This window comes from Phyllostomus discolor, chromosome 5 (genome assembly GCF_004126475.2).
Source record: "Phyllostomus discolor isolate MPI-MPIP mPhyDis1 chromosome 5, mPhyDis1.pri.v3, whole genome shotgun sequence".
Classification (NCBI taxonomy): Eukaryota; Metazoa; Chordata; class Mammalia; order Chiroptera; family Phyllostomidae; genus Phyllostomus; species Phyllostomus discolor.
In genome coordinates, this window is record NC_040907.2 from 55,177,577 (window position 1) to 55,196,945 (window position 19,369).

The 19,369-nt window shown below is 39.1% G+C and overlaps 1 protein-coding gene across 1 annotated transcript in view; it reads left to right on the top strand.

The window, feature by feature from the left end:
* LOC114496618 (serine/threonine-protein kinase TNNI3K) overlaps nucleotides 1-19,369 on the top strand; it is a 279,002-nt gene that overhangs the window by 162,546 nt on the left and 97,087 nt on the right. The window contains exons 18-20 of the mRNA XM_028512225.2: nucleotides 13,105-13,157; nucleotides 13,481-13,533; nucleotides 17,493-17,625. Coding sequence (XP_028368026.1) covers nucleotides 13,105-13,157; nucleotides 13,481-13,533; nucleotides 17,493-17,625 — 239 coding nt within the window. The remainder of the gene's footprint in view (nucleotides 1-13,104; nucleotides 13,158-13,480; nucleotides 13,534-17,492; nucleotides 17,626-19,369) is intronic.

Consider the following 19,369-nt stretch of genomic DNA (forward strand, 5'->3'; position numbering starts at 1 on the left):
GTCAAAGCATGTGTGGAGAAAAGTAAATGAAATTTGAAACCAACTAGATGTGGATTCTAATCATAATTCTGACACTTTTAACAAATGTCTTAGGAAAATCATTTTAAGCTTCTCAGCCTCAATTTCTCGGCAATAAGATGAACTATTAATACTGCCATATAAGGCTACTGGAGAGACTGAGAGGAGGATTTCCAAGTACAGAGCTGTGTTACCTTGGGAAGTTGCTCACCCTTTCTGTGAGTCAATTTCTTCATGTTCCAAATGGTATAATAATTGCTACATCTAGTTCATTGGGCTGTGTGACTATTAAAGTGGTTAATGTATATGGCTTGGAATTATGCCTAACACATTGTGATGTACATGTTGCTTACTATTATTACTTAGTACCTAACATCAGGCCTAGCATTGAAAGGCGATGTCCTATAGGTGGTTCTTTTCAACAAATAGGATACCAAAAATATATTCTTAGAATATTAATGTAGCCCTGACTGGTGTAGCTCAGCAGATTGAGCACAGGCTGCAAACCAAAGTGTCACAGGTTCGATTCCCAGTCAGGGTACATGTCTGGGTTGCAGGCCATGACCCCCAGCAACTGCACATTGATGTTTCTCTCTCTCTCTCTATCTCCCTCCCTTCCCTCTCTAAAAATAAATAAATAAAATCTTTAAAAAAAGAATATTAATGTGTCCAAAAGAGATAAGTACTTGACATGTAGAAAGCATAACCAGACAAAGATAGAACATATTAGAAAAGTTGACCGATAGGACATGGTGACTGATTTTCTCAGGGGGTTGAAGAGCAAGAAAGAATCAAGGATGGCCCCCTGGTTTATTTTTGGGTAACTCAATTCATGGTGATATCTCACACTAAGAGAAGAGAAGCAAGCTTTTGGGGGGGAAGGAGATCACAGGATATTACGTGTATGGCATGAGGGCTACAGAGTCCGTTCCATTTAGCAACACAGAAAGTCACACTGGGCACAAGGTTTATTGAAGTGGTAGGGGAAAAGTGAAAGTAGTGGATTGAAGAGGAGATGGTCAATAAAGAAGTAGAAGTAGTAAGTGTAAAAAAGCCCATCAAGAATATTGACTATAAAGAGGAAGAGAAAAGTAGAACGTTGTCCAGAGGGTTACTTTGAAAAATGCAGGATGTTGTGTCATTTGCTATATTGATTATTCACAACTGTAATATTCACTTGAGCTGCCATAATTTGCCAAGTCCTAGCTGGCAAAGGATAAAAAGTGGCTTAAGAATGGTTTTAATATCTGAGGAAATAGATATACAGAAAAAATAAGAAAAAAGAGCATATACATGGAGTTGAAAATAGTATTATGAGCACTCAGTCTCACAGTCATAGGTGTGGCCTAGAATGTTTGGGTAAGATTTCAGAAAGGCAGTAAGAATTAAGCTTGTTTTTGAAGCAAGGCTGGGACTTCTTTGGGGGTGCGTGTAAGTAGAGTGAGGAGAGCTTTAGGCAGAGGCTTGTGCGTGGCAGTCACTGATTAGAGGGGCAGAGTGAGGAGTGTTTATGCAGCTCATTTCCTTATCTTTACTGGAAAGGTGGTTTTGTTCTAAAGCATTTTCTGTGTCCTGCACAACAGCCAGCAGCGAGTGCCAAATAAATATTAACCAAGTGTATACTGGGTAAATGCTGGTTCTATAGGAGGCTGATACATAAGAATTTGCCTGTAGAAAGACTTAAAAGGAAAACTAAGGTCTTAAGTCTCAAAAATATTATTTTGAGCTGCAAATTTGGATCTTTACAGAGAATAGGAAACAATAATTTGTTCTGAGTAACTACAGAATTCAATTCTATGAAATTTAGGGAGAGTTACTACTGGTTATAACCATCCTATAAAATCCCCTCATCATCCCCCCTCTTTATTTTGCCCTTTACTTCTCTAATATCAAGAAAAAAATTTATTTCAGTAAAAGTTTCAGTAATTTCCCTAGCTCCTGAGTCTTGTTCCTAATCCTATAATCTTATTGAATACTAGCACTATGCAAACCAGGACAAGAAGCAATCACTGGACAGAATGTTGAAAAATGGGGCTATTTATTTAGAGGAAATGTTGGGAGTGAATTCAAACTTGGAAAAGACAACATGAACAAGGGGAAGGAGAGAGGGAAGAGTGAGCCAGGGTGTACTGTGGGGACCATCACACATCATCGACAAAGGGTTAGAACTAAAATAGCCCTAAACCGTCATGGTTGTACCTTACAGTGCTGTGACTAGTACTTCTATGCCACACCGATTAGAGTGTTTAGTGTCTTGAAAAAAACCAACAGCTCCCCTTCTCAGCTGCTGCAGAGATGCTGAATGGTTCAGTGAGTTTTTAAAAAATAGACTCATTTATTTCTTTGAATTTTCTAAGTGTGCTTGATGAAAGTCATGTGGGGCTAAGTACATTTTTAACCTGTCCTTTTGCAGAGAGATGTGGGTCAGTCCCTCTGTGTTCACTGAGGGGGGAGAGAGACACCACAGTGAAAGCTGTAGCTTCAGAGTTGTCCAGTAGGTAAGCAGTTTCCTTCCCTGAGTTACCCACAAACCTCTGCTTCCCAAAGGGCTGCAAACAAATTCCCCTGAAGCCATACTTTTTGAAACATGCACTTGTGACTCATCTAAGAGGTTAGAAGGGGAAACTCCATAGAGGTCAAACTCAGCAAGAGCACAGGCTCTGCTTGTCAGAGATAGAGCCGCCTTGCCAGCTCTCCTGGTGTTGCCCAAGTCCAAGGCTGCTCTACTTAAGGCAGAAAACCTTATGTGTTGATAAAGCTCTCCTCTCAGCTGTTATTTTTAAAACCCAGCTCTCCTTTGCTTGACACATGTACACCTACTTCTGGGTCTTTTAACAGGAAAGTTGGTACATGAAATAGCAATGGTGTCTGCCATGCTGAACTCACAAGATTTCTCTTAACTTGTTTTCATGTATTTGTTCTTCTCTCCTCTCTCTCTCCTTGTTTCTTTAGTCCCCATTAATATCTAGCATTTAATTTGATTATGCAGAGAAAGAAGGTTATCATAGACCTTTTGTGTCTGAGTGTTAAATAAATACTCGGAAGGCCCATAGCACATTGGCAAAGAGTTAGTATTGGATTCAGTGGATGAGAAGAGTCCTATGACATGGAGTTACAAAAAGTTGGAGTCTTTAGCATCTTTATCTCCATACTAAACAGGGGCTGGTGACATGTTTGAAGTCTTAGAAATCAGAGAAAGGAAATACGTGATGCAGGAAAAACTACCATTATTTGTCGGGAGATCCATTAGGTGACTTTGGCATAAAACAAAGCTCTTAAAATTCTTACTTTATAAAAAGATCATTTAATGATTTCCAATATTCCTTCAAACTTTAAAATATTTTCTCCTGTTGCTATATTTTCTCCTCTAAGCTATATCTCCTGTTGGGCTTAGTCTCCCAACTTGCTCCTTTTAGGCATTCATATTATTTTCCTGTTGGTGTATTTTTTGGAAGACTTGCATTCTCTTATCAAATATATTGGGCTGGCCAAAAAGTTCATCTGGTTATTTCTGTAAGATGGCTCTAGTAGCACCTCAGTGGTCTTTAAGTTCATGTGAAACAATTTTGTTAAATTGTATTGTAACAGCTGTCATGTCAGCATGCATTAAAAAAAACTTATCAAAATTGGTGAATTTTTATGTAGTCATTTTAATATTGAAGACAGAAGAAAATTAGCAACATTTTTCAGCACAGTATGCTTTATTATTTCAAGATAGGTAAAAAAAAAAACAACTGAAACACACAAAAGATCTGTGCAGTGTATAGAGAAGGTGCTATGACTGATCAAATATGTCAAAAGTGGTTTGCAAAGTTTTGCACTGCAGATTTCTCTCTGGACAATGCTCCATGGCTGGGTAGACCAGTCGAAGTTGATAGCAATCAAATCGAGACATTAATTGAGACCAACATCATACTACATGGGAGATAGCCAACATGTTCAAAATATCCAAATCAATAAAGTTATTGGGGATAATGGAAAATGTGTCTTTTATTTTATATAAAAATCATATGGACATTTTGGCCGACTAAATAAATGTCCAGTGCATTTCAGGGCCTACACAGACTGGGGTTTGCATAGAAACCTCAGTGCTTTATTCTTTTTAAAAATCAGTGTGACTTTTGAACAGTAACTGTTGGGAGCTTCTTTGATGCTTTTAGTTTTATGACTTTATTTAGTAATCAGACTCATTAATTATTACTTTTCCACATTTGGGTGGCACATATTTTCATCGTTTTCTTCATTCTTCAAACTTTTGGCTATGTGCTTTGTGGGAGGAAATTTCTCTGAGAAATTTTCACTGTCAGCCTGATATCCACCCAGATACAGGTTTTACAAACAGTGGTCTGAAGGAAAATCCTGTGCTCATCTGTGGTCCCAATGCAGTAGGAAATATTCGGCCCTGTGAAGAAAATACGGTCATTATGATGTTTTCCAATCTTTCCTCTCTCTCTCAATTTTAAATTAATATAAAACAAGTGATACACAATGACTACATAGCTGTCATGCCTGTGATATTCTCAATTGTCACTTCAGCATTCAAAAATGTTCCATTCTGTAGTTTGCATACCTAAGAAAGATCAACGATAACTGTAGCCACACATAGAAATTACCATTATACTTGCTTGTTGATTCAAGGGCATTAACTACTGGAATCCTCATAATCAATAATGTGTGTGAGTGTGAGTGTGTGATTTAGTCAGTCATTATCACTCTTCAGCCGGAATTTCATGGTGTTGAGCAAATAGTAAGTGAAAAGTGGGGAATTTTTTTCACATTACCCTCAATAAATGAGCTTAACCACAATACAAATCTTATAATCCACCTCTTCAATCGCACTGCAGTGGGACAAATCCAGTAGCTTTAGAGGTAAGCCTTCATATGTACTTCTACTGACAGACTGAAATTTGTTTTAGGAAAAGTCAAGGATCTGCAATCCTTTGCATTTATTGGAGTTTTCTGTTACCCTAGCTTCCAAGAGTTCGCTGGAATTAGATTTTCAGTGTTTAGAAGTTCATGATGAGGGGCTTTGCTAAATTCCTTCTCTCTTACCTAGATTATGTTCCAAATCTGTGTATTGCTATTCTAGACTAAGTTTGGGGGCTATTGTACTATCAACACGGCTGTTCCTTATCAACATACCTTGCATTCCTTTTCTGAAGCACCAAGGTAGGCATCTCAAGTCAGTCTGTATAAAGCCAAACTAAGATTGCTTTCTGAAAGCACGTGAAATTAAAATTACAGATCTTTTTGTGTGTGTGAAGAGCTACTTTCAAAGAAGTTAATATGGAAACCCAGGCTTGGGTGTCAGTGGATTTGGCAAATCGGGGTGCCCTGATGAAATAATACTAAAAAAACCCCCCAGAATTTCACAGGTTTCACTTTTCTTACAAAAGAAGCAGAACAAAAAAGATGCTCTGGTTGTGCTAGTAGTCCCTGGATAGCTGATGTTGAGCTCCAAGGTACAAAGGAGAGGTCAGGTAATAAGGATTGAAGTTTTATTTGGCTCTGAAGCAAAATATATGATTTGCGATGTTACTATACAGTTGTTACCAGGTTTCTGTGTGCAGTCCAAATTGTGAGGGGCTCTCAAGTGGTTGCTGAGGGCCTAATCAGTATGTAGCATGCATAAGACAGAGATATCAATAAGGTCTGTGAACCCAAATGTGCCATCCCCATTGGCTGGGGCTCAGATCCAGTACTCCAGTGGTTACTCATTGTGAAGATAATGAGTTTTTAATCATTTTTGTTACTACAATGATGTAAAAAGCAGAGATAGAAAGATACAAAAAAGAGAGAGACTATGACAGTATGTCTGTGTGTACAAGGAGCTCATCTAGGTGACTTAAAACTATTTTTTAGAGAAAGGGTACAAATCTCCAAAGCAAGTAACTGAGAGTTCCACTGCATTTCAGGGGTCCACTTATCACCTTACATTTTACTTGAAACAAACTGGAAGCAGTGCCGAGTAGGGGGATCACACACACAGAAGTAAAGAGGCCACAAGGAGCTTGGCAGGGCAAGTGCTCCAAAGGGGTTTCCAAGGGTGGCTCGAGAGGAGAGAACACTGTGGTTACCTACACCGAAGATCAAGAAGGTGGGACGCCCAAGAGAGGCCTGAAGTAGGAATAGAGTTCTGGGCCACCTCATAGCAATAGGGACAAAACTGGCAGCAGGCAGATCCAGGACTCCTCAGCATTAGGTCTAAATGACTGCTTGTCAGGCAGATGTGTTTGTAAACTAATGACTTTCACAGTGTGATGAGATTGAAAATGAAGCCTAATTGCTTCCACTGATTTAACCCTTGGAATGCTTCCAGGCATGCCGATAGCCATGTGTCTTTAATCATGTAAGTTAATCACCTCCAGGCATATATCAGAAAGCAGGGGCTTATAGGAAGTCTGGGAGGCCCTACTGTTGTGTTATTTGGTTACACTTCTAGGGCTGTCATCTATTCAAATAAGGACACCGAGAAGTTGGCCATAGTGCCCTTAAAGTAGCATTCATTAGTAGCAAGTGGCACAGACAGCTTGCTACTATGGCTCTATTAATTTGTAACAAGTAAGTCAATATTTATGCTGTTTTTCTTAAGCGACCTAAAAAAACTCTTATGATAACAGAGTGAGAGGAGCAAGTCACCTTGATCTTCCTAAGGCCACCGTGAACTATAGTCCAGCTCTGGAAGAAAGTCAGAGTTGGAAAATGGCCTAATAATCAGGCCAGTCTGATTAATAGTAACAATTAGCATTGGACGACAGTGCATAACCAACTGATTATGAATCATTTGAGCACTTTAGGTAAATTCTCAATACAGGCAATTAAAACAAAAGGACTCATGATGCTTACGTAATGACTTCATTAAATTAATTCAGTTCTGATGTTAGAGAAAATTTTATTTTGTTGCAAGGAACCAGCAGAATTTAGCTTCCATTCACCTTTGTTTCAAAGAGAACTGGAGAAAACACTTAACATATATGAACACACACACACACACTCAAATGCCACGTTGAAAGTGGCCTGTTTTTTTCTGAAAGCAAACTGTGTTGCTGTGGAAGAAAGAACTGAAGGTCAGAGCATGGGCTGTATCCTCATCCTTATCTGAAATAAATGTTGCCCTGGGTTGTGTCTTGTATTCTGCTAAGTGTGCGCATTGTTAAGGTTAAGAGAACTTCATTGTGGAGTGATCTGAAAGGGACAGATACTCCAAAGAGATAAATACTCAATTCTGCTATATAAACAATTGACTCGAATCATTTGCTTCATGATAAAAGACAAAGCTGGAGCCAATTCCAAATACCACAGTATCCATGGAGCCAGCGGAACAAAGATTCCTTTAGGTGACATGCAGTCATTCAGCCGAAGCAGTAATAGTTTCAGAGAATGAGACAAAGGGAATGGAGGAGACTCTGGGTGTAAGAGTGAGCTTGATACTTTACAAAGTGCATTTGCCTTTAAGTCACACAAACACTCTGTAACGTAGGTCCATGTGTTTTAATAATGACCAATGCCTGTTTAACAGTTTGCCATTTACAGAATGCCATGAATTATCTTCCAATTTCCTTCATTCCTCTCATAATTTTTAAAGATGAAAAAGGACAACTGAAAAAGTTAAAGTATTAATAACGTGTCCAAAATCACAGCACTAGTAACAGCAAAGAACAGGTATTCTAACTCTAGGTTTTAGCCCTACACACTACCCCCTGTCTCTCCAATCTCTGAAGACCCTTTCTTCTACTTCATTAATGACTTTTTTTTCAGAATTAATTCTTACATTCATTGTACTCTTTTCTGGGTCTCTGGCAGTGTAAACCACTTTAAATTCCAGCTTACGTACGAAAATGTTCCTTCCTTTTAGCTTGTACTTCACTCCCTCTCAGACTGTGGCCTCTCAGAAGGTGCACATTGCAGTGTCCCGCACAGAGCTGGGCCTTCACGGCAGGAAGAGCAAACGTGTGCAAATCCCATGCCGGACAACACCGCTCTAGTGGTCATTTCCCCGATACTGCAGGGTGACCAAAGGCAGCCATGAAGCCCTTCGAGCGCCGTCACTGCAAGGTTGACTTGGCACATTCAGCTAAGCGGCGTGCTTCTGGGCTCAGACCTCACTTGGTATAACAAAATTACAAATTAGCAAATAGCATGGACTCTCCAAATCCCATGCCCCTAGATTAAACCAAAATATTAAGTTCAAGAAATGATAAAATTGCTGTAACTTAAGGGCTTGTCGATCTTTATTTCACTCTCTGTAATGGTTTTCACCATTTCTCACAGCTATTTGGAGAGCATTCGTCAATGGCATTCACTCTCAACGATGTTTCCAGAGCATTTACAAGGTGTGTGTGAAGGCTGGTGTGTGTGCGTGTGTGCACAAGTGTGTGCACAGCTTGTATGTACATATTTGTATATTATAGTATCTGCTTCCCAGTTTTCTTCTTTCTTGGATATAACTTATCTCTTCTCACCTCCTGCCCCTTACTTCTGGATTCTTTGCTCCAAGATGGTAGGTAAGACTTGGGCCAAGGAGCTAGCTCAACCAATTACTGACAAATTCAAAGCAAAAAGTCTGACTCACAGGGCTATTTCTACCAAATGGTACATGCGTGAAGATGCTCTGTAAACTGTCATTTACAGGGTCCAGAAGTAACACCTGCCTGAGTGTGGTAGGTAGGGTCATAACATACATGTAATAATTTACAGTTTTAATATGAACTTTCCCTAAAATGTCATATGAGTGTTTGAGTGCAGTATTGTTATGTTACAGAATTGCATGCTTATGATTTTGTAGTAAAAGATTTTGTAATAAAAAGGAGGCATCATTTGTGCCAGACCCTGTATAACAAAAGACTGCCTCTCCCCAGAACTTTATACAAAAGCAAACAGATAAAAATGAACATCCCAGGCGCTCTTCTGGGGGAGAAAAAGTCTTGGAATGTCCATCACCTTTCTTTTCTTTCCCCCTCCTGATCCTGATGATAGTCTTCTTGGCACTGACACTCTTCATATGCCCAGCTCCTTCCTGGGTCAGTTTGCACGTTCTCTGTTCACAGTGACTGTGCTTCATTCACCTACCAATGCCACTATCAATTGTGCTCTGGAAAGAGGGATGGAGGCTGAGTCTTCACTTGCTGTATCTTGGTGGTACAGAAGTATACTAGATTTATTTCCATGTAGCTTATTGACTTTGTCCTCATTATCTTAGAGTTGTACTTTGAACACAGGCATTTTGGGCACTAGCTGGTAGACCTTGGCTCTCTTCATCCAAACCAAATTTCTAGAACTCCTGTCTCAATATCTAGTTGGAGAGTCCTGGTTCCTCAGGGCCTGCCTGGATGATGTACAAGTCAGCTGCTCCTAAAAAGGGTAGACTATGGAGAGTGAAAATTGAATGTTGCCTTCTCCTCTCACCAGCTGTGATACTGGCCGTCTGATGTAACCACCCTGAGCCTCAAATGTCTACCCATAGACAAGACATGCTAACACCAACCACATCGTGAGTTCGTGAAGAGTGGAAAAGTACTGAAAGTGCCGGGGCCTGCCCATAGGAGGCGATCATGTAATGTCTACTCCCTTTTGTCTTCATGGCCACCCTCTCTCTGTTACTGCCCTAGTGCTCCTGCAGTTTTCATTATTCTCACTCTTCTCAAAACTTGAAGACTATGACATAGCTCAGTACTACACTGTTGAACTCATCACTGATAATAATTGTACCACTCCTGTTGTCATAGCTGGTTTCAGCTTCAAGCTTTTCCCTTTCCCAAGTGCTATCAACCCCAATGCTGATAACCCAATGCTGCCACTTCACCCCACCTGACCTCCTTCTCTTATCTTACTCCAGATAGCGAGTATGGTTTAGCACTTAAAAAAAAAAAAAAAGATGAATCTTAGAGGTAGTTCTAAAAATTAATTTTCTTTGTTACTGAGTGGTCAGAAAAGGAGTAGACAAATCCAAAAGACGACCGTGCAGCGATAGGAAACTTTGCTTTGCCCCAGCACTTCCCAAGTGCTCTCCTTCCGCAGCAGCATTCCTTTTCAACTTTGGCCACACGTGCTTGTACGAACTCACATTGTCCTGTGTTCCTGAATGGACAGTACATTCTTTGTTTTATTTAACCAGCTGTTGCTGGTTAAGGAATTAAGAGTTCACTTTGAATGTTATTTCAGTTTGATAAAATTAACAGTTATTTATCTGGTGAATCCAATCTTGCCAATCACAGCATTGACTTTATTGAAATTCCTCAGCCTCCCCAGTCAGCCACTGTCCTTTCCATAAAAACCCACAGGGTTTTTGGTAAGACAACCCTTTCTTCCCACCCCCTCTTTTTTATTGATGTTCAAATACAGTTGTCTCCATGTTGCCGCTACCACTTTCCCCGTCCCTTCCCGCGCCCACCTCTCACCCTCAACCCCACTCCCCCTTGACTCCATCCATGGGTCTTTCATTCACGTTCATTTACGTCCTTTCCCCTTCTTTCCCACGTTATTTCCCTCTCCTCTCCCCTCTGGTTATTGTCACTTATTGTCGATTTCAATGCCTCTGGCTATATTTTAATTGGATATGTTATTGCCTTGGCCTTAAGAACTGTAAACTAGAGAACTTGAAGGCCATCCTTGCTTTTTGGTGCTTTTTTTATTCTCTAAATCTAAGCTGCCCCAAGATGTAGAAGCTTTCTTTCAGATGTTTTTGATAGATTCACCATATCTTTTTGTTTGTTTGTTTTTCACCCTACCTTCTTACTTTAGTGTTTTGGTACCTGGAGCCTAAAATTGTTACACTTGTCCCTCTACTTTCAGAACACTGCACCTTGTGCATAAAAACCTGCTAACTCCTTTCTCCCTGCTTTCAAATTCCCTTGTAATCTAACACCCCCTCCACTCAATTTCCCCCCCCATTATTCTCCAGCATGTCCTCTTTAATTTAGCAAATTCATTGTTCTTATAATTCCTATTATAGACTATACGTATTCCTCTCTCTTGGCCTTTACCAACATCCCCCAAACTGTTCTTCTTTCCTCCTTTGTCTCTGCCTCTTTTCCCACTCAGTACAAAGTGTGCCCACAGGCTCTTTGCCTGTCTCAGTCACCACTGCATCCCAGAGTACAGAAAAATTTCTAGCACATGATCAGCTCCCAGCTGGTATTTGTACACTTACTGACTATCCTTCAAGGTCCACTCTAAAGCTAATTATTTTTAAAATCTGCACTGGTGCACTTTTTTTTTTAATTCTTGTATTACCCACGTTCATCTTCATTTTCATCAGCGGATAAGTTCCTAGAAAATGGAGTCTATGACTTGCATCATTTGCATCTCTCAGAATGTCCTGATAATGTGAGAAAGTAAATGCATTTTAGGGACAGGTCTATAACGACACAAGGATAATTCATAAAATCAATTAATCTAATGAATCATTTACTATTTGTTGGGCATTGTTCTAAGATCTGAGGGGTTGGCCTGCATGAACTGGGTCCTCTATTTTCACTGCTCCCGGCTGCTTATCTAACCTCTGTTGATGCACTGAAATTCTCTGAGCTTTGGATAGTCATCCAAACTGAGAGGGTTTGACTAAGTTAGTTCTAATGTCTCTTCCAACTCCAGGATTATCTGAATTTTAAATATTTATTTATAGATTGAGAGTGATGTTCTATTAGTACTTGATGATTAACTAATACTATAACTTTTACCCTTTCAAATTCATAATTGTGTATTTTCAGTTTTTTTAATTAATTTATTTGTTCAACAATGTGTGTAGGATACTCTTATATAATAAGCAGCATGCTAAAAATGCTAGTGTTGCAGCAATGAACATAATTCCTATACCCTGAGACACACTGGGTGGCCCAGGGACAAATGCACTTAAGTTTCTCTAATAGAAGGATAAAATATTGCTAAACACTTCACTCCAACTTTAGCAAGCTGATAATCATTCTTAGTAATGCAACATACTTTTTACTTTGGAAAAATTCAAATGAACAAATTGATAAACAAAATATTCCCTACAAGTGTAACTTATTGGGGGCTAATCTAGAGCCACAGATTTAGGCTATTGCTTCAATGACTGCTATTTTGGAAAAGATGAAGGTTAAGTAGGTGTTCAGTGAGCTTTCCCTATGTTTAATTAGAGCACTTCCATTTGCAAATCTTATAGAAGGAGATGATGCTACTAATTTTTTTTAATTTTTCTATCACAGCTGACATTTAATATTACATTAATTTCAGCTATACAGCACAGTGGTTAGATCTCCTGTAACTTACCAAATGACTCCGTAATAAGCCTAGTACCCACCTGACACCACACAGTTACTACAACGTGGTTGACTGTATCCCCTGTGCTGAACTTCAGAAAGGCATTCAGTGGAAGCGGTCAAAGGCAATCTCATCTCGAGATATGCTTGTGCAATATCCAACAAGTCAGGTCACTGGTAGGTGGGACAAATGACCTCTCTTTGGGTTGTCCAGCCTTGATTTACTTCTTCAAAGGGTTACTCTTAATTTAGCTTGAAATCTTGAAAGAGGATGTTAACGACCTTTAAACACTTTCCTTCCCCCAAACCTTCAAAAGTAACTTAGCTAGTGTCACCTCACAGGCCCTAAAAACACTCCTTTGTCCTGAGATTGTAGCAAGAACATACCGGCCGGGACATTTTTCGTAGAGCCCTATTCACGCCAGACCCTACCTTGAACTGTCCTTGTGTTTAGGGTTCCCGCAAGCTGGTTCCCCTGCCCTGACTCTGATATGTTCACAAAGGCCTTTACTCTTTGCCCGTAACCACAACTGTGTTAACAGATGAGCTCCAAAGAGCTAAAAATCTGATCTTCAGCTAATTAGTCTTTTGACAACTTTAGAGAATTTATCTATGATAGGATACTGTGTAGGCTTTCAAAGTCAAGTATAAGATGATCACAGTTTTTAAATATTCCTTTTGAATTAGGGAGTCTAAGAACATCAGTCACTAGGCTGAGATTTCTGTTAGCCTTCGGGGCTAGTTTAGGTTACAGTGTAAACAAATGATGACTTGTTGTCCTCCTTCTTGAGGAGCCAGTGGGATTAGGAAATAAAGTTTACTCAAAGTCTGCTTTGTTTTTTTACAGTCACAATATTCTTCTGTACGAAGATGGGCATGCTGTGGTGGCAGATTTTGGAGGTGAGAGTTCCAGGAATAATACCCCAAATAATATCAGTTTCTTTCTTCCTTCCTAGTCCGTGCCTAATATTGTATGACAGGTATTAAAACAGGTTTCACCCTGATAGATGTACTTCTCTAAGTCATTAAAATATTAATGGCCCTGATTTTTTTAAAGAATATCATTTATTTTTAGTTTCCCCCCTTTGATATCCTCAGCCAAAAGACAGGAACTGAGAATTTAAAGAAGATAAAGTTTTGTTAGGGTTTCAAAATGTTACCTGTAATCTTTGACCTTGGTTCAAGACATTTCCTTTGACACGGGTTTGTTTCGTTTCCTCCAGAATCAAGGTTCCTGCAGTCTCTGGATGAAGACAACATGACCAAGCAGCCCGGGGTCCGCTGCTGCTTGCGTGCCCTCTAATTATGGGACAATTAAAATGTGTAAACTCAGCATGAGAGGAAGAGAGATGAGAGCAGCTTTCAGTGGAAGAAATGTCATTGTCCCAGGGGCAGGATAATGTTTTATGCTTTTATTTTCAAAAAGCCCTCAAAAGAACTGTTTCAAGGCTCTCCCCGAGAAATAAATTAGATATGTATTTGGAAAATGTAATGGATAAAATAATACAGAATTTGTTTCAAATGCAACTGAAAAGTACATGGCAGGCATGGGTCCTAATGTCCTATGATTAACAGTTAATAGATAACCCACTATAAAATTTGTAGTGCGCCAGCATCAATTAACAACTCATTTTCCACTTAAAGTAAAATAGTAAAAGTGATAACATCTGAAGCAGGTATAATTGTACTCAAAATGTCTGCAATCAAATTCATCACCTGCTTTCTCCTTCACTCCTTCTTACCGCACCAAAAACAAACAAACAAAAAAAATGTACACTTCTTTTTCTGGACAACCTGTGTCATTAAATTACCCAGTTTGGGGTAATTTTTCATTTCTTCCTTTTCCTACTTCCCCTGACACTTTACTCAATCATTTTTTCTGATTGTTTCTTTTTCTTAAAGTTCATCTCTACTTCTCATTTTCCACAGCCTCAGTTCAAGTCCTCATCATCTCTTTCCCAGATTTTTGCAATAGGCTTCTAACTCCAGTCCTCTCTTCAAGTTCATTCTTGGAAAAATCAGCTAGATGTGCTTTGATAATTTACTTCCTCCTGTAAACCATCAACAGTGCCCACTTCCCACAGGCAAAAATCCAAATCCTTTGCCTAGAAGCCTCATGCCCTCCCCAGACTGGCCCCAGGCACCTCTGTGACCTGTCCCAACAAGTACTCTCAACTTCCCTGTGCCCCAGCACACAAGCCATCTCCCAGTCATGCCATTCATTTTCACACCCCTGTGACTCTGCCAATGTGATGTGCAATGTACCCCACCTGGAGGAAGTCTATATTTCTTACAAGGCCCAGGAAATTGTATCTGTTTTAATAACCTGCCCACCCTTCTGCCTTCTCCCCGTACACTTTTCTCTCTGTTCTTTTGTAGCACTTTGCACTACTGGTTTGTACTCTTATTCATTCAACAAACATTTATTGAGGTCCTACCACATGTCAGGTGTTGTGCAAAGGGCCATCAATGCAAAATGTAAATAAAAGCTTAGTCCTTGATCTGAAAGAGCTCATTTTCTAGCGAGGAGAACAGTGGTATGGATTTAAAGCAGTGTGAATTTCCAGTGCTGAGGTGTGAAACAGAGTCACGGGAGCTCAGGTGGCATGAATAGGTGTACATCAGATGTGGGAAAAAGAGAAGGGGGTGCCAGGCAGAGTAAACAACTGTGTGAGCAAAGACATAGGGGAGGAAGGGAAATACCCAACTTCCCGGCAGAACCTCATATAGTTTGGCATTGTTGGCATGTGCCGTGTGAGAAAGAAAAAGTGAGAGATGAGTGAGAGAGGAAGGCAGGAAAAACTTCACGGACCATGTGGTATCCAACCAGGGTGATTAGATTTCACTCATTGGTTCAATCCATATTTATGGAACACCTTCTAGAGCACCTTATGGAACAGTTTCATTTATTTAGAAACTGGGGATATTATATTATAGTGAACAAAATAAAGTCCTTGTTTCTATGGAGCTAATATTCTACTACAAGAAGGTAGACCCTGAAGCAAGTTAACAAAATAAATGGTGATAAATGTTATGAAGAAAAAACAAAGCAGAGTATATGAGTAGAGAGTAATGGGCATGCCATTTAGATAGGATGAGAAAGACCACATTCCATGAGACCTGATGTGGGAATAATCCACATGGCGAAAAGAGCAGTGTGGACAGGGAAACAGGAAGTACAAAGGCCCTGAGGCAGGAGAGTTCTTTGTGTGTTCAAGGCCAGAGTGACTGGAGTAAAGTAAGCAAGGAGAAGAATGATGGGTTATGAGCTCAGGGTGATGTGAGGAGTATGTCGTCTTTGACAAGATACAAAGACTTCATCTAGTACCTGGGACATAGAGATAGCTAGATCAGTGGTTCTCAACCCTGGCTGTACAGTTAAATCACTTGGGATACTTTTCAAAGCCTCCTACCTAAATCTGATTCCCAGAAATTCTAATTTATTTGCTTAGGATGAATTTTGGGTACCTATATCTTTTAAAGGTTCCCCAAGTGATTCTAAAATGCAGCCAGTTGAGACTCTCTGACTAAACAAACTTTCACTGAATGGAATTGAATTGCATTTCACCAACATCGAGTTACACCCTTTTATCGTGCCGCCTCATCTTCAAGCATAGCATTACTCTAAATTTATTTTGAAGGCTATTTTGTTTCTAACCAGTTGTATGGCCTTATACAAGTTTGGTAATTACTCTATTACCCTCCTGTTAAAAATGGGGCATACTGTATGCCTACTCCCACTTAGGCAATATTGTGACACATAATCTGCTACATAAATGAAGACTATTTGGAATGTGAAAGCTCATGTGGAAGAATTGCACCATAGTCAGAATGAAGATATTCCTGGAAAGCTATAATTATGCATGATTTCAAAATAAGGTAGACACTTCAAAAGAATTATAAGCAGCCAGCACTACACACAGAATTTCAGTAAGAATATGCACTGGTTTTCTTCAGTGGAAATACAATGAAATCAAATGTTTAGAAAAGGTCATTGATGTGATTATGGAGCTACAAGGTTTTAGAGCTGGAAGGCTTTCCTCCTGTTTTGCCCCTGAGGAATCTAAATTCTGGAAAGCGTATAAACTTGCCCACAGATGCCCCGATAGTGGTGGAGTTAAATGTCTTATAAAATGTTCATCTTCTAACTCAAAATCTACTGATGTATCCTAGACCACAAATAAACCATACTTATGCATTTGCATTTCAGAATGGAAGCATACTTAAAACTGAAAAATACGTAATTGCAAGAAAAAAGAATGTAAATAAGGCCATCTAAACACGAGGATAGAACTTTGTGCAGAGAAATGTAATTGTAACAGTTCATGGGGTTTTTTCCTGGGATATCGAACAAATAGCATTCAGAAGTAACATGTCTGGGCAAACAAAGGATACCTAAGAGACCTGATCCTGCCAGTGAGAAATAAGCTGGTAGGTTATGTTCTGGGCACTCCCTGAAGGCCCTTTGTCTTCTCCATCATGAGGGCACTATTGATGGGCCTGATCTGGTGACTTCCTAAATTACAACCTAAAGATCTAAAGCACAGGTAGCAAAACACAAGGCTCATAGGCCGAATATGGCCCTCCACCTTGTTTTATCCTGCCTGGTACCTTGTTTCTACCCGGTGGCAGCACAGAGCTCTCACTTAACTGTTAAAGGAGTAGTTACCTTTATACAGTCCTAAAATTATATTTGGCCCTCGGAAGGCAACCTTGAGGCTGATGTGGCCCCTGGTGAAAATCAGTTTGACACCCTTGCTAAAGGAAAGAAGATACCTCCCACAGTGCACAGATTCACTCCCAGGGCAACATAGATTTCCTGGATAAACCCATATCTGGCTATTCAGAAGCTTGTAAGGCTTCTAGGGGAAGATGCTCAGAGTAAACAAACAAACAAAAAATAAACACTGTTGCTGTGATTATCATTTCATAAGTGACAGGGAAACACGATGACTACTATTATTGCAATATTTTTGGAAAAATTATGGATTTCATGACCTTCCAGTGACTAAAAATAATGCCCTTTGAAAGACTGAATAACAGTAAGCACATTATTCATGTGTAAACACGCCAATTATGCACAAATTGAGGGTAATATTGATATTATTTTACATTTATGTTTTTTGAGAATATTGAAAGAACACTTAACTGATCCTCACTAAGAAGAACACTGTTCTACAGTGGAAGAATGAAAACATGGTAAATAAATGACTTGTGGATTTTCTTGACACACAGAACCTCCGCTGGATGGCTCCTGAGGTGTTCACCCAGTGCACGCGCTACACCATCAAAGCCGATGTCTTCAGCTACGCTCTCTGTCTGTGGGAACTTCTCACCGGTGAAATTCCATTTGCTCACCTCAAACCAGGTAAGCCATAGTGTACTTAAATTTCCCTGTTTCCTTTACTTCTGTGCACTTTTACAACTTCAAGAAACTTTTTTTTTACTCAAAAAGATTATTCGTGGTGAGGTGGCAAAGTGAGATGTAAGTAAACAATCAAATTGTTTTAAGGTATGTGCCCAACCCAGAAAACTTAATGATCTAATTCTGTGATTTTAGACATTGACTCACAAAAGTGTAGGTATATTTTATTAAAGTTTAGGACTTTGCTTTATCTGTTGTTAATAAAACAAGCAAATGACTTGCTTGGTCATGTGACATGTATGTGCCAGTAATGTGGACAGCGCAATACTTATTTTTGATATTAGATTATAGAAGTGGGTTTTTTCAGTGTGTAGAGAGGGATGAGCTGAAAGTGTCAACATATAAAAATAACCTGTCATGACTGCTTTCTGCTTGTTTCATGTTATACTAGAGAGAATTGTTTTTCCTAAGAATTTTGTGTACACATGTGGCTACAGTTCAAAAATAGGACTTTGTGAATGAGCCTAATGTTCGTAATATGCATTGTACTCCATGCAAAGGTAGATGGTGGAGGTAGGGAATTTAATCTCAGGACTTGAGGTTTAACGTAAATTTTATTTGCATCTGTCTCTTCATTTTAGTTGAGTTTCTTTCATGTTTTATCACATTGTTTACTTACTTGTGTCCACCATTAGTCTGGAAGGTTCTTAAGGACTATGCATCCCCAAAACCAAGTATGCATGAAAAGTTGTTTTCAAATTAAATCATAAGTAAACGTTAAATAAATTATACTGTAAGCTCCTAGTGGCCACTCTATCATGATCTATTAAAAGAATAAAGTCAAAACTGATCTTCAGGAAAAACAAATCTTACAAATGTGTATTCTCCTAAGCTAAAAGTCTTATCCAGGATCACAGTAATGATTAATATTCAAGTGCAGAGCAAAAGCCACATTTCATATCCTCTTTTCAAGGTGTCTTCATTTTCATAACCTCTTTTCCCCTAAAACAGTACAGACTTTAATTATATTCTGCATAGTGTCTAACAGGGAGCTTTTCACAAAATATATGTTCTGTACATACTCATTGAATACAATGACTATTTAATTGCCCTAATCTCTCTATATATGCTTTTCGTGTTTTAAATTTAAATGATGAGGTTTAGCCATTACTATAGTGTGGATATGAGAACTCCATTTTGAACTGGACCAACATGGCCATTTCCAATGTCTTGCTCTCACCTGCTGCTCTTTATCCCTTAGCATTTTCATTCTGAGTAAGACCAATGACTATATTTAAAAAATCTATAATTCTAAAAAATCCAATAATTCTAGAATATTTGGCATTTTTCATAAGAAAGAGATAAATCTTCCTTCCTCTTATCTTCTTTGTCAATCCATTCACCTATTGTGTTGATTTTAAGTCCTAATACATCTTGGATTTATTCACTACTTACCCCAGTCCACCACCATCCTAGCTTAAGCCACCATCTTTGTTATTTATACTGTATAAATTTTATATAAATAAAATTTATTAAAGTATAAATTATACAATGAAAGTTATCATTTTAGCCTAACAGATCTATGTTTTAATAAAATATACAGCTGTATATTCACAAATACAATCACACTATAGTGCTTTTCTATCACTCCGGAAAGTTCCCTGCTCCCTTTTTGGAGTTAATCCGCTTTTCTCACACCCAGCCCCTGGCAACCACTAAACTCACTGTTGTGCCTATAGGTTTGCAT